General features: G+C 36.9%; 1 protein-coding gene across 1 annotated transcript in view; it reads left to right on the top strand.

Annotated features, from left to right (window-relative positions):
* Positions 1-14,906, top strand: part of PLA2R1 (phospholipase A2 receptor 1) — a 100,594-nt gene that overhangs the window by 73,886 nt on the left and 11,802 nt on the right. Inside the window, exons 20-24 of the mRNA XM_081051918.1 lie at positions 1,370-1,509; positions 9,556-9,673; positions 10,333-10,463; positions 10,820-10,967; positions 14,351-14,589. Coding sequence (XP_080908044.1) covers positions 1,370-1,509; positions 9,556-9,673; positions 10,333-10,463; positions 10,820-10,967; positions 14,351-14,589 — 776 coding nt within the window. The remainder of the gene's footprint in view (positions 1-1,369; positions 1,510-9,555; positions 9,674-10,332; positions 10,464-10,819; positions 10,968-14,350; positions 14,590-14,906) is intronic.

Raw genomic sequence — 14,906 nt, 5'->3', positions numbered from 1 at the left:
CTCATGAACCAAAACAGCACCGAAAATGGGCCCATTGAAATGGGTCAAAACTATGCATGCCCAATACTATTCCCTGTAAAATTTCAGTATGGGCCCATTTTTTAATCTCTTCCTAGTATCCAGTTTATAACTGGCCAGATCTTTAACCTCTATGAAATTTACTTCCAATTTCCTATTTAAGAAAAAAATCTACTTGAATTCAGAAATGGCATTCATTGCTGCATGCCTTAGACCACCAACTGTTTGCAAGTGGGATTTAGAAATACATGTATGTTGAAGACTGTTTTGTTAATTCTATTCATCAGCACAGTGTTTCTTAGGTTGATTGTCCACTTATATCCATCCCACTCTTTCTATCCAATAAAAGATAATGATGTTTCCAACTCTGACACATTCATAACAAAATTGTGCGCCAAGTCAGGAGCAGGATAAACATGGAAAGCAATCTTAGGTGTATGTACACATCTTTAGAGAAATTTAGGAAAGAACAAAACCTTGTGGTTAATCAGCTTGCTTTTGCCAGCAGGTGTCACAACAGCCTATGGAAAGGCTGTTTTGTGATTCTGGAAGAATAGAAGCTACTCTGCACCGAAAATAACATTCCAGCGCCTCCTTCAAAATGCCATCATCTTTTTGGCTCATATCCCTCATACTAGAAAACTGATTCTGCCCTCGCAATTAACATGCACCCTTGTCCTGTTCTGGAATTTATAACTTGAATGCTAGTGAAATGCATTCTCTAACCTCTGAAAATACAGTGTTTCTAAATGAAAAAACATTTTCCAGGCGGCTTATGACTTTGGCTATAGCTTCCTGAGGGCATGTCCATACGTGTGCCTGTTTTGTTCAAGGGTCAGGATTCTGACCTTCTTTCTTAGAAGTTCATGAGCTAAGTCTTCTACATTATTATATTTTCTAAAGAATTGTAAAGAGAAAAAAAAGAATGATAAAGTAGAAATGATCCTCTGTTGTTTTAGAATCTTTTCTCTCTCTTTATATTGACGTTGAATATTTTAAAACAAAAATATTACTCTACAAAGTATTCCTTTGCCTACCAAGTCAAATATTCTTAGGACTTAAATCAGTTCTGTGATTTCAGCTGTAGTATTTGTTTATTTAGTTATTTGTTTGTTTTTTGCCTGTGCAAAATTCCTACATTCTTGAATTAGAATGACTGATTTTGGCCCCTTGCTCAGTTAGCGCTTATCCCTAGAGAACTCCATGATTAGTAGTTAAATTTAGTTCAATTTCTAGATTTAAAAAACAAATTATATTAAATCATGGCAGTCATGAGCATAGTGTTCAATAGAGAATGTCTACAAAGAGTCGCCATTGTTTCTAGTCATGTCTAATCCATTTTCCCCTCCAGGACTCTGGGCTAGTGAAGAGTGTTCAGCTTCTATGCCTAGTGTCTGTAAGCGAAAAAAGTTTTGGGTCATAGAGAAAGAGAAAGATACACCGAAACAGCATGGAACGTGTCCCAAAGGATGGCTATATTTTAACTATAAGGTAAACTTGTTTTCAGACGTTCTCTTTTGTAGATATTAATTTTAGCAAGTAATGGAAAAGTGGGTGTGTCTTTGAGAAATCATGATTTGTCCACTGGACCTGGAATTTTTTTATCACAACTTTTAAGAGATTTGAGAAGCTTTCGATTTTAAAAACAAACCTCTTGGAATAAGAAGTGTTTGTCAGAAACAGCCTTGACACCACGCTTCATTTGTATATTCAGTTTTTGTATATTCAGTCATTCATTGTGCTGTATGACTATTTCATTAGTTGAGATGTGTGTGTGCATGGGTGTGCGGGTATCTTAGGCCCTGCTCCCAAATGAGCTGTCAACTCCAGAGGGCCCACACTCTGTCATCTCCTTCCTGCCTAGACCTGGCATAGCTCTGCCTGCCTTGTGAATTGACTGACTAATAATGTACCTCATCAATGGCTTCTTGAGCCTCGTCAAGTTGGTGCTTCCATGCAGAATTGATTTTTTTTTAATTGCCAGTGGGGATATTGCAGACCAGATTTATTATTCTAGCTACTGCCTCCAATTCAGGCTCAGACTTCCCATACACTCCTTTTGCTTTATAATAAAATAACTTTATAGGCCTTAGGTGAGAGTAATTAAAATGCATCCCAAATTTTAAATGGTTACCCTTCAGTTGTGGACAGCCAGTGTTTAATCTCTATGTTCAGTGGTATTGGCAGGGCAGTCTCTCCTTGGTGACCTTCCTCTCATTATTAATTTGTGAAATGTGGCCACTGGGATTTTACACACATGTACTGAGCACCCACTACATATTTGGCACTGATTTTTTTAGTTGAGATAAAATTTACATAATATAGAATTTATCATCTTAACCATTTTTATGTGCATAGTGCAATCGTGTAAAATATATTCATATTGTTATGCAGTGAGTCTGCAGACCATTTTCATCTTGCAAAACTGAAACTCCAGACTCATTAAACAATAACCCCTCATTCTCCCCACGCCCAGCCCCTGGCAACCACCGTTCTGTTTTCTGTCTCTATTACTTTGCTTGCTTCAGATACTGCATATAAGTGGAATCATAGAGTATTTGTCCTTTGGTGACTGGCCTATTTCACTTAGCATTATGTCCTCCAGATTCATCTATGTTGCAGCATGTGTCAGAGTTTTCCTCCTTTTTTAAGACTGAATAATATGCCTTTACATATATATATATGCCTTTATATATAAATACTATATAATATATATGATATATAATATATATATTGTATATATTATATATATATAAAGGCATATATATAAAGGCATACACTACACACACACAGACACACAAACACACACACACACACACACACACACACACACACAGCAAGGGTGCCAAAAAAATGTATACACATAACCTATACTCATCTTTTGTTATCAGTATATATCATTACAATTTTAATAGTTTTTTCCTTTCTTAAAATGTGTATATATTTTTTGGTAACCTCCGTATATATGTATGTGTGTTATATATATTATACATATAATATATATAATAAATTTTATATACATTAAATTATATATATACATATATAATTTTGTTTTTTCCATTCATCCATCAATGGACATTTGAGTTTCTTCCACCTCATGACTGTTTTTGTTGGATGATTTCATATATATTTGTCCTTTTGTATCTGGCTTATTTCACTTAAAATAATGTTTAGAGGTTCATCCATGTTATAGCATATATCAGAACTTCATTCGTTTTTATGGCTGAATAATATTCCATTGTATGAAGATAGATACCACATTTTGTTTATCCATTAATCTGTTGATAGACTTAGGTTGCTTTCATTTTTTGGCTATTGTGAGTAAATCTGCAATGAACATTGACATACAAGTATCCCTTAGAGTCCGTGTTTTCAATTCTTTTACCTAGGAGTAGGATTGCTGGGTCACGTGGTAATTCTAGATTTAACTTTTTGAGGAATCGACAAACTGTTTTCCACAATGGCTGAACCATTTTACAATCCTGTTGGCAATGTATGCCAGCAATTTCTCCACATCCTTGTCAACATTTGTTATTATGTGTCTTTTTTATTGGTACCATCCTAGCTCATTGTAGTGTCATCTCATGTGGTTGTGATTTACATTCCCTAACGGCTAATGGTTTTGAGCATCTTTTCATGTACTTAATGGCCATTTGTATATCATCTTTGGGAAAATGTCTGTTCAAGTCCTTTCCCTATTTTTAAATTAGGTTATTTGTCTTTTTGTTGTTGAGTTATAGGAAGTTTTATATATTGTGGATATTTAACACCTATCAGATATGTGTTTGGCAAATATTTTCTCCCATTATGTAGGTTGTCTTTCTACTCTTTTGATAATGTCCTTTGATGCACAGAAGTTTTTCGTTGTAATGAAGTCCAATTTATCTCATTTTTCTTTTGCTGCTTGTGCTTTGGGCATCATAGCTAAGCACACCTTGCCAACTCCCAGGCCCTGAAAATGTATCCCTTATGTTTTCTTCTAAGAGCTTTGTGGTTTTAGCTCTTATATTTAGGTTTTGGTCCATTTTTAGCTAATTATTGTGCCTGCTAGTTTTTCACAACTATTATAACAAATGCATCCTGGCCAAGGTCTGTAGGGAACAGACACAAAGAAATACCTATCTTGTCTAAAATTCACATTTTTGATACAGACATTGACCAACCCGGAAGCATGAACACAACTGTTCTCGTTACTAAGTACAAAGTCATCAGTCCTCCCATCTATAAAAGAGGATGTCTTAAGGAAATTCTCAAATCCATGGCATTAAAGAAATAATTCTTAGAAACTCACAATGGTTAATTTTGATTCAGCCCTTGGTTGTTATCTTTTCCCCAAATGTTTTTAGCCACACAGTTTAGCCCTATGCCATTTTCTTCCTGGGTAAGCACAGGGAGTATGTACCCATATGGGCACAGGAACAGGGATGGTAGGGCCGACCCCATGCAAAGAGCAAGCAAATGCTTCCTTTGAGGGGAATAGAGAAGGGCATGAGTAAAGCACAGACACATACATGAGAGGAGAAGGGCTTTCTGAAGCTAGCTGTGAAGCAGGATTAAAACACCCTCCGTGTAGCTCAGAGTATTTTTTTAAAACCTTTACTGATAACTAACAGCTGGATTGGGATTCACAGCCCTGATCAAATATTTAGAATCCACCAGGTGAGCTTTTTAAAAATATCAAGGTCCAGTGACATCCTAAAGATTCTGATTTAATTGATCTGCATGGGATCCAGGCATCAGTATTTTTTAAACGCTCCCTCAGTTATTCTAGTGTGTAGCCAATATTTGCCAAACAATGCAACAGTTGCACAACTTAGTCTTCAAGTTATTCAGATGATTTGATTACTAAAGATACTGTCACAGCAGGCTGCGTCAGAAGGTGATCTTTTACAGAGTGAGGTTTCAGGGTCCCCAAGTGTGTCTCTCCGTCCACAGTGCCTTCCCCTGCATATTAATGGCCAAAAGCCCACCACTGGTGCCTTACTCATTTGCCTTAACTCTTTTCTTTATTTCTTTTAAGAGAGATCTTTCTGAGATTGACTCATCTGTCATCTACACCTTGGAATAAGTGAGTGTATCAGATTATTAGAAAAGCTGGTAACAGGATTGATAACTAATAGGAGTGGAGACCCCATTAGGGATGGTTCCCCTGATTAATTAAGAAAAAAAAAAACTAGAGAAGAAAAACTGGGAGAGAGCAATGACAGACATTACTAACTTCACAGTTCTGAATGAGTTTCAATATATTATGTCCCATTAAACTTTGCTTCTTGTATTTGAAAATCATATATCTGATAAGGAATTAATATCCAAAACGTATGAAGAACTCAGACAACTCAATTACAAGAAACCAAATAATGCAGTTTAAAATGGACGGAGTTATCTGGACAGATTCCCCCCCCTCAGAAAACACACACAGATGATGAACAGGTTCATGAAATATACTAAACATCACTAATCAGCAGCAAAACGCAAATCAAAGCCACAAGGAAACATCGCCTCAAACCTGTTTGACCATCATAGAGAAGATAAGAGATAAGTGCTGGGAAGGATGTGGAGAAGCGGGAAACTTTAGGCAGTGTTGGTGGGAATGTAAATTGGTATAGATCTGCCATATCATCTAGTAATCTGATTTGTGAGAATATATACAAAGTAAATTAAAACAGGATATTGAAGAATGAAAAAAAAAAAAAACTTTGCTTCTTGTTTGTCAACTTCCTAAGACTAATTTTGATTGGTTATTTCTAAGAAAAAAAAATCTTAGTTGGTTGATTAATGATCTAACGTGTAGAGTTTTAAAACAGATACCAGAAGTGAAGCAACTTTTTGATTGTTCATAAATGATTTCCTCTGTGTTTGAGGGCATAAAAGAAGCTTGAGCAAGGACTACCCCAGGAAGAATGAATCATCTAAGATACTTGTCACAGCAGCTGTGGGACGAAGAAATTCTGTGTGTGTGTTTATTTGTGTGTGTGTGAGATTAACTCTTGTGTTTCTACTTACATATTTTTGTTGAGGGACCTGAATGAAGTGCTAATGGCTGCTTTGCACCATCTGGTTTGGGATTAACCAATATTTTATTTCATGCACAACATAGGTTTTCTGTAAAAAATACTTCCTCTTCTTTTAAAAATTTTTTCAAGTTCTTAGAATTTCATTCATTCATTCATTTAACTGTGTTGGATATTGGTAACTTAATGGTGAGGAAAAATACACACAATCACTCTCTTTTGGAGCTTATAGACTAGAAGAGGAACAAACATTAGTAAATCAATTAGGAAAATAAGTATAATTTAAAACTGTGACACGTGATGAAGGAGACTTACAAAGTTCTAGAAAACTGTGTAACTGGAGGAGCTGACTGAGGTGGTCAGAAGGACAGGAAACATTAAAAGTAGGAGGAACAGCATGTGCTAATATCCTGTGGTGAGAGGGAATATGACAGAGAAACTATGGAAGAAACTAAAGGAAGAATAGAGATCCATAATGTGGGAAGGGGAATGAAAGTAGGCAAGAGTGATATCATGTTAGAGTTTCTGGTTTTTATCCTAAGAGCAATGAGAAATCCCTGAAGGGTTTTAACTAAAGAGGGACATGATCAGGATTGAGTTTTGAAACGAATCACTCAAGCTTCAGCGCCAAGGCTAGACTAGAAGAGTGCAAGAGTGAGAAAGGTGAGAGCAGTTAAAAACTTATTTCAATAGTCCAGGCAAGAGATTAGTAGCTTGGGCTATGATGATGGTGACAGATGGTGACTGTGGGGCAGTGGGGATGGTTGGGGGACTGAGACATGGGATTTCCAAAGGGTGGGATTGAAGGGGGGATGGAGTTGGAGGGCAAGGATGACTCCTAGGTTTCAGGCTTGTATAAATGCAGCACTGACTGTGTCATTCAATGTCAGTAAGAACACTGGGAGACCACATCACGGACGGTGCAGATGCCTGACCACTGCACTGCACACCCGAAGCTGAATAATACTGAATGTCAACTGTAGTTTAACATATACATAGTCATAGGATGTGGAGTACAGCGTAGGGAATAGAGTCAATGGAATTTTAAGAGCTATATATGACATCAGAGGGGTAATAGATAGGGGGAGGGGGATTACCACTTGGTGAGGGGTGTAAATGTCTAACTATTACGTTGTTTTGTGCACCTGAAACAAACAAACAAACAAAAAATGATGAAACCTAGATCTAGGGAAGTAAAAAAAACAAAAGAACACTGCGAAAGGACCAAGTCTGGGGGCAAGTTCCTGAATGCTATTTTTAAATTTTGAGCTGGAAATGACTTGGAGACAAAAAAGAATTTTATATTCAAAACTTGTTTAGAATACAGGAGGATGTCCCTCATTTACTGTCATAATCAGAGAGGTGTTAAACTTGATCACGTTTTGCAAATTAGTAAATAAACAGTTTAAAATTAAGGATGGTGTACTTCTTCTTGTTGCCGTGCTTTAATTACTAAGGACACCATTTCAAAGTGTGTTAGTAAATATGATATATTTTTAGAAACAGTGAAGTCCTGGTAATGGGAGGCCACACTCATATAGTCAAGCTAGTAAATCTTGGCTGAGGCAAACGTTGGGGGCAGGGGTGGAAGAAGAGGGGGAGCATATGTGTGTGTGTTTTCTGGAGAGACTTATTCAGCCAACTGAACCAATAAGGTTCACTGGTATTTATGAATGGTTCATTAGTGTGACTATCTGACGCAAGGTAAACTCGCATTAAATGATAAGACTTCCTAATAATTAGTATGTGCCACTCTTTGGAATTTGTAATTAGAGGAAAGAGGAAAAATTAAAGAAGTAGATAAAAGAACAGTAGTCGTAAAATGAAAATCCTTTAAAGCCAATTCAATTTCTTTGTGAAGCAAACAAAGTAAAAGGAACCAGAATTGAAAATGTCCTTCCTCTTTTAGTTGGTAACTCAGTATCAGTCTCCATCAGGGTTTTTGGTTTTCATACTAAGAACAGTGGAAAAATCCCTGAAGGCTTTACACTGAAGAATGACATGATCAGGACTGAGTTCTGGAAAGAATTACCTGGGCAAGACTGACATTTGGGGCTGGAAAATCCTTGGTTCTGGGGGACTGACCCAGCCATTATAGAATGTTTAGCCGCATCCCTGGTCACTAGATGCCAATAGCAACCCCCGTACCTCAAGCTGTGAAAACCAAAACTGTCTCCAGACATTTTCAAAATATCCCCATCCCCCACGGGGCAAAGTGGCCCCATTTGGGAACCACTGGACTAAGTCTAGAATACCTGAGAATGTTATTTGACAATCATTTCAGAGTCTATTGGCTTTAATTTCTTTCCATAAATATTTATTGGTGACCTTCTTTATTGTGATGTTCAAAGAGGAGCAATATTTAGTCTCTTGGCTTTTTAAGGAATTTATAATGGGGGAGAAGGGATGGAAGACTGACACCTTTAGAGAGTAAAGGAGGATGAGGAAGGATGCCATTCCAGAGGAGGATGGGGAAGGAGGCTCTCTCAAGTGTAGGCTTCCACACTAGCCTCGAATTATCTTGTAGCTGAGATTTTTTTCCAGTGGCAAAATCTTGAGACCTGACCGACCAATGCTTAGGGTTGTCTATGTTTATTGATGAGAGAATATTCCCATGGAATATCCTTTGAATAAAGTCTCCCCTGACTTTTCTGGATGTGTTATAGCTTTTCTCTTTTCTCTTTCTCTCCTCGACTCCATCTGGCCCTACTAACGTTTAAATTGCACTGAGCTTGTGGGGGAGTGAAGATGGGGATGGCTTTCCTTCAACACTGCCTGTCCTGCCTAGTAGTTACTGTTCCATTGCTCCTCCCACAGTGAGTAAACCCCTGCAATGCACAGACAGGATCTCTCATGAGTAACAACCGACTCTCACTGCCAAATTCCACAGCTTTCTTTTTGTGTTCGTTTGACATAGTTGGGCACCCTCCCTCTTATTTCTCCTTCCTAGGTTTCCTTCGTCCTGCCCTAGCTTCTCTTCTCCTTGGGCTCCTGTTTTCTCTTCTCGCTTTTTCTCATGGTCTTCCTGACCACATAGCTGATTCCACGTTCTTGGTGAATTTAAATACCTAATGTGGTTTTGACTCCCCAGTATTTCTTTCTCATTTACAGTGAGGATATATGTTTCCAAATGAAATTGAACTACGCTGTTATCAACCTCCCACAGAAAGGTTTTTTTTTTTAGATTAAAATCTGCCACCATAAACTTTGCAATCAAGCTGTCTCCGTTTTAAAAGGCATACTATTTTTCATTGAGCAAGAAACCTTGTTCCGATATCCTCACATGACAAAACACATCCTTGTTTCTGTTCCTGCCTGATGCAAATGAGAGCTAGGCATTGACTCACTCTGAAAGCTGGTCCTCTTTGTTTTTACCTTCACACCTTTGGAGCAGCTTAAAGACAAAAGGAGTCATTTCTGCCCAAGAAAATCATAAAGAGTTTTCAAGACTGCTCCTCATTGTCTTTGGGAAATTGTTAATTCATTATAAAATTGCAGAAATGAATGTTTTTGACATTTTTCATAGTGCCTTTTGGTGAAAATCCCCAAAGACCCGAGCGGTGGGAAGAACTGGACATCTGCTCAAAGTTTCTGTGTGGAAGAAGGGGGAACACTGGTCGCCATTGAAAATGAGGTGGAGCAAGGTACTCATGTGTTTAGTCAGGCAAAACTAAGCATTTCTATTCAAGTATTTATTAAAATATTCCCCCTGAAAACTAACATCTCCAAACCAGTATTTTCATGAATTTTCTGTTTTACCTATAAGGTTCGTATCATACCTGTAAAAGTTAAGACACTGCATTGCTTATAAACTGTTGGTTTTTGGAGCCTTTTATCACACTAGTAGTAGTGGAAAGAATAAGGACATATTTAAGATCTGTATTTCAAAATGGCTAAAATAATCTGAGGTATAGTCTATTATAATTGCATGGTATAATTTTATACATCCCTTTAAATTTACCTCTACACCTTTATTAGATATTTAGGCAATTATACACTTTAGTTTGAACATAGCAAATAAATCCTCTTTGGTTAAGAAAGGCATTCAGTGAGCACTGGAAATTGTTTTGTTAATGATATGATGAAATCTCAGGCTTAGCCAGCTAATTTCTGTCAATTTAAACTGAAACAAAAGTGAAACAGACTGCATTACCTTAATAAGGACAAAGTAACAAATTCTGACAATTGATTGGTAATTAAGTTTTGCTGTCAATTAAATAAAATCATGGCTATGAACAGAATTGGCTGATTACCCAAATGGTTTATATAATATTAAATTTTATAATGTATTCTTATTTTTCAGCTTTCATTACTATGAATCTTTTTGGCCAGACCACTAATGTGTGGATAGGGTTACAAAATGATGATTATGAAAAATGGCTAAATGGAAAGCCTGTGGTATATTCTAACTGGTCTCCATTTGATATAATAAATGTAAGTTTTAACATTTATTTTTTAGAAGTCATTTTAGCAAGAGATTCAATTCAAGATTTGTTGGCTAAAGTTTTTTTTACTTCCTATATTTTGTAGGCATCATTTTTATTAGTTGGTTATTACTATATTTTAATAATGTAATTTCATATAATTTTTATATGTTCCGTAAATGTAATTACTTTACTCATCACAAGAATTTTTTGTTTTAGGTTATGAAGTGATTTTTGAACAGGTTTATTAAATGCAAACAAAAGAATAATGGTGTTTGAATTTTTAAAATTATGTCCTTAATAAAAATGTCAAAGTTTTAATAATGTTATGTTACCACTTTTTTGACAACATGTATTCTTTTAAAGATTCCAAGTCATGACACCACCAAAGTTGAAAAACACATTCCTCTCTGTGCTTTGCTGTCAAGTAATCCTAATTTTCATTTCACTGGAAAATGGTATTTTGAAGACTGTGGAAAAGAACATTACGGGTTTGTGTGTGAGAAGATGCAGGGTAAGAAATGCTTGCTTTTTTTATTCCTTTCATTTCCGTGGCCCACTCTTCTCTTCATATTTATTTTACATGCTATGTCACTCACAGTTTCATAGCTAACAGTTGCAGGCACTGATTCTTTGAGCTTTACATACATACGAGTATATATAGTCATTTAATTTCCACTACTCCAGGATTATGCCCTCTGTTGGGGTTCTAAGGACCACTTGAGTAATGGCCAAGTTTATGTATCCATTTTGGTTATATTAAAAGTCTTTATTGCTTGGTTCTGGGATTATGTGTCTGTTTAGGTAATAAAAACCACATTGAGGAAACAAACCAACTCAATATGTCTCCCTTTCTTGGAACTCTAAAAATGATCTCTGTGGCTAAACAGGGCAGGCAGGATGTTTCTAGATCTGATGATGAGAAGCCACAATGACTTTCGGTGTGAAATCCCAAAGCCATAGTATTACAAGTAGCCAGTGGGGTTGATGAACAGTGAAGGCACCATAAGTGACCTTGAGTAATACAAACAACAGCTCATATCTCAGTGCTGTACTGAATATTAGGCTTCCTTGTACGATGCCACCCTAGGAGGCCATAAAGTATCCGGAGCTGTGTGGCACTCTGGGCAGCTTCCTGTGTATGTGCTTACTTGTAACATGAATTTTACCTCGTATTGTGGCATACATGTGAACCCTTTAATGATACTAAAGGTCATCAACCTATCCTCGGACAAGCAGTTCCAGGGAAGCCCTGTTTCCTTGTTCCCTGTTATCACTTAAGCATAACAGTGGTCAGGAACTGAAAGAAGACACCAGATCAATTTACTTGGTAAAGAGATTAATTTCACTTAGGTTTTACAACACGTACTACTGCTATATTGAGGTAACATCTTTAAATAAAGGTCACATTCCCACGTTGTCAGTTGTATTTGGGAGAGTGTGGCAAGAGGAGGAGAAGGGAGCAAGACGCAACATTTACTGAGTGACTACCTATGTCCCAGGTACGATAGTAAATGTATTATGAGAACAGCAGAGTCTTGTAGGGAAAGAAATAATATCAATAGACCATTTCCTTGTACACTTATGGTGTACCTGGCGCCGTGCCTTGGCTTTATAAGCATTGTGCCACAAAATCCTCACGACAAATCTATGAAGTAGGTAAAAGTCTCCTCATCTTACAGAGGATAAACTTGAGTGCTAGAAACAATACATAATGCACTCAAGGTCTCTCAATTAAATGCAAGGATTCTATTCTGAGATCTTGATGTTGATTGCTTCTTGAAATGTACTGCTGACCACTTTCTCTCTGATATTCTTGGGACTAACAATGTATTTTTTTCTTTTGGAGATAGTACAGAGCAGTGATGGTTGAGAGCATGGGCACGAGTTCATATGGCTCTGGGTTCCTACCTTCACCTCTGTAAATGAACTATCAGTCAAGGTTCTTCTCTGAACCTTGATTTACGCATCTATAAAATGGAATTATAACTATCTCAGGCTCTACGTATATACAGTGCTTAGCAAGTTCCCAGCATATGTTTAAAAAGTGATAGTTCTTTTCACTATTATTTCCAAAACATGTTATCCAACTACACAAATTCTTTCAGTCTACAATGAATACCCAAATTCTGTTCTTCTTCTTTATGGGCCATATAAATGTGTTTATATTGGGATCATAGCCTAAAGTCTCTTATCTGCATGAAAGAATAAAAATGTCTGAATAAAAAGAGAGACAAGGGCCAAGTGAAGACCCCCAATTTGGAATTTGGTTTCCAATGGATCATTCTTTTTCATGGAAATGGTGACAAAATCATGTTGCTTAAAGTCACTTATGTTTTGAAACTTGATAAAATCAAGTACAGAAGGAGAAATTCATATATGAAAATACAGATATATAACAGTGGGGAAAAACAGTTACGTTGGTATTTAGGTCACATAGACAAATAATTTCAGTTACTTTAATTTTAGAAATTATTATTATTTTAAAATAGCTACTTGAGTATTATATTGGTTTTGTATAATAACCTTAAACTTCATACATAAGCTGGAAAACAGGCTTCTAGCAGAGAATAAATAGATGATAAAAGTGTGGTTCATCACAATTTATTTAGTGAATAGGTGAATTTCACTTTGGTTTGGCAACATGTAATACTACTATATTGAGGTAACATTTTTAGGTAAAAGTTAAATTCCACTTTGTCATTTGTATTTGGGAGAGTGTGGCAAGAGGAGGAGACGGGAGAAAGACACAACATTTACTGAGTGACTACTATGTGCCAACATGATTTTGCCAGCTTTTTCTATTGTAAGTGCCCTTGGTAGACAGCTCGTTGAATTCTATCCACACACCTCATGGGAAGGCCTTACTAATATTATAGACCAGAAATTTGAGGTTTTGAGAGACTAACTAATTTCCCAAGATTTCTTAGCCATTTAGTGTCAGGATTAGGGTTGAATCAGAGGTCTTCTGACCTATCCACACCTCACTATGCTCCTTTTCAAGCCCAAGTGTAATAAAACCAGTATATGAGTGCAGAGAAATCCCAGCCACTTTGGATCAGACAATTCAGAAAGTCTTGCCTGATTTTTGTGTTGTAAGTTTTCAAAATTTAGCCTATGCTAGTAGTACTGTAATACAGAACAAAAAGGCAAGCATACATATTAAAGAGAAAACATCTGTATGCAAAACACAGGCTTGGTTTTTACATGATCACAGCTACTCACAAACAAGAAAGCACCAGTGATCACCCTTGGGAAAGCCTTGCCTTTTAATTCTTAAATCTTGACTCTGACAGGTGACATTAAAAGAACTGTTTATAAGAACTTGTGTGTATTGCTAGTCATTTATTAATTTTTAAACTTCGTTTATAGCACTTACACATGTAAACACTAAACATGATGGTAGCTATCATGCAGTCTCAAAAGTTTAATGAAGTATTATATTTGAGAATATGCACTTGTGAAATTATATTTGCAGTGCAGTATAGGACTACATGATAGATGTTAATATTCTCTTAGTAAGTATTACGTTCTGCCAGAGTAGCCCGTGGTAGGCCCAGTGTAGCTAGCAGAATGAAACCTACATAAGGACATAGAATCAGTTCCACCAAGTGGTCCATTTGACAAGGGATGGTCAAAAATGGGAAACCTTCTAGAAATATTCCATGCAAGCTTTAAAGAAACTCATTCATTAAATTTCCTAGGTGTCTTCATTTGTTAGCATCATCTACGCTTTCAGGTAGTCTCCTCATTTTTAAATAACGAAACCCCGGGAAGAAAAACGCTGAGGTTAACAGCACCGTGGATCATGGGAACAGGTTCCCATGCTGATAAGCCTTGCCTCCCCCTTTCTCATCCAAATGCTGCAAATGATTTTTGTTGTTGTTCTTGTTCTAGATACTTCTGGACACGGTATAAATACATCCGATCTGTATCCAATCCCTAATACCTTACAGTATGGAAACAGAACTTACAAAATAATTAGTGCAAACATGACTTGGTACACAGCAATAAAAACCTGCCTGACGCACGGAGCCGAACTGGTCAGCATTACAGATCAATATCACCAGTCCTTTCTCACTGTTATGCTCCACCGGCTAGGGCGTGCCCACTGGATCGGACTGTTCACTGCCGATGTAGGTACTCTGACATCCCTCGGATAGACCTGACATAATTCAGTTTCACATCTCAGTGACACAGCACTGACATTGGCACAGAAAACAATTCCCTGAAAGAACAGTAAATGTAACATTTCAGTAGTTGGTTAATGCGATAACTACTGACCGACCTTAGGAGCAGCCTGTGACTACAACATAAAGGAGTTCACCTTTTTAGAGTAAATATCTATTTGCCTAATTTCTGGAAATGAATGCCCTTCAAAGATTCTCTGGAAATTTCTGAGAAATTTCACGATATTGCCTCATGCATGCACTGGGACACATCCTAAATTCAA

The sequence above is a fragment of the Rhinolophus hipposideros genome, assembly GCF_964194185.1.
Source record: "Rhinolophus hipposideros genome assembly, chromosome: 6".
Taxonomy (NCBI): Eukaryota; Metazoa; Chordata; class Mammalia; order Chiroptera; family Rhinolophidae; genus Rhinolophus; species Rhinolophus hipposideros.
Note: the sequence above shows the minus strand (reverse complement) of the source record. Positions and strands in the feature narration are given on the sequence as shown.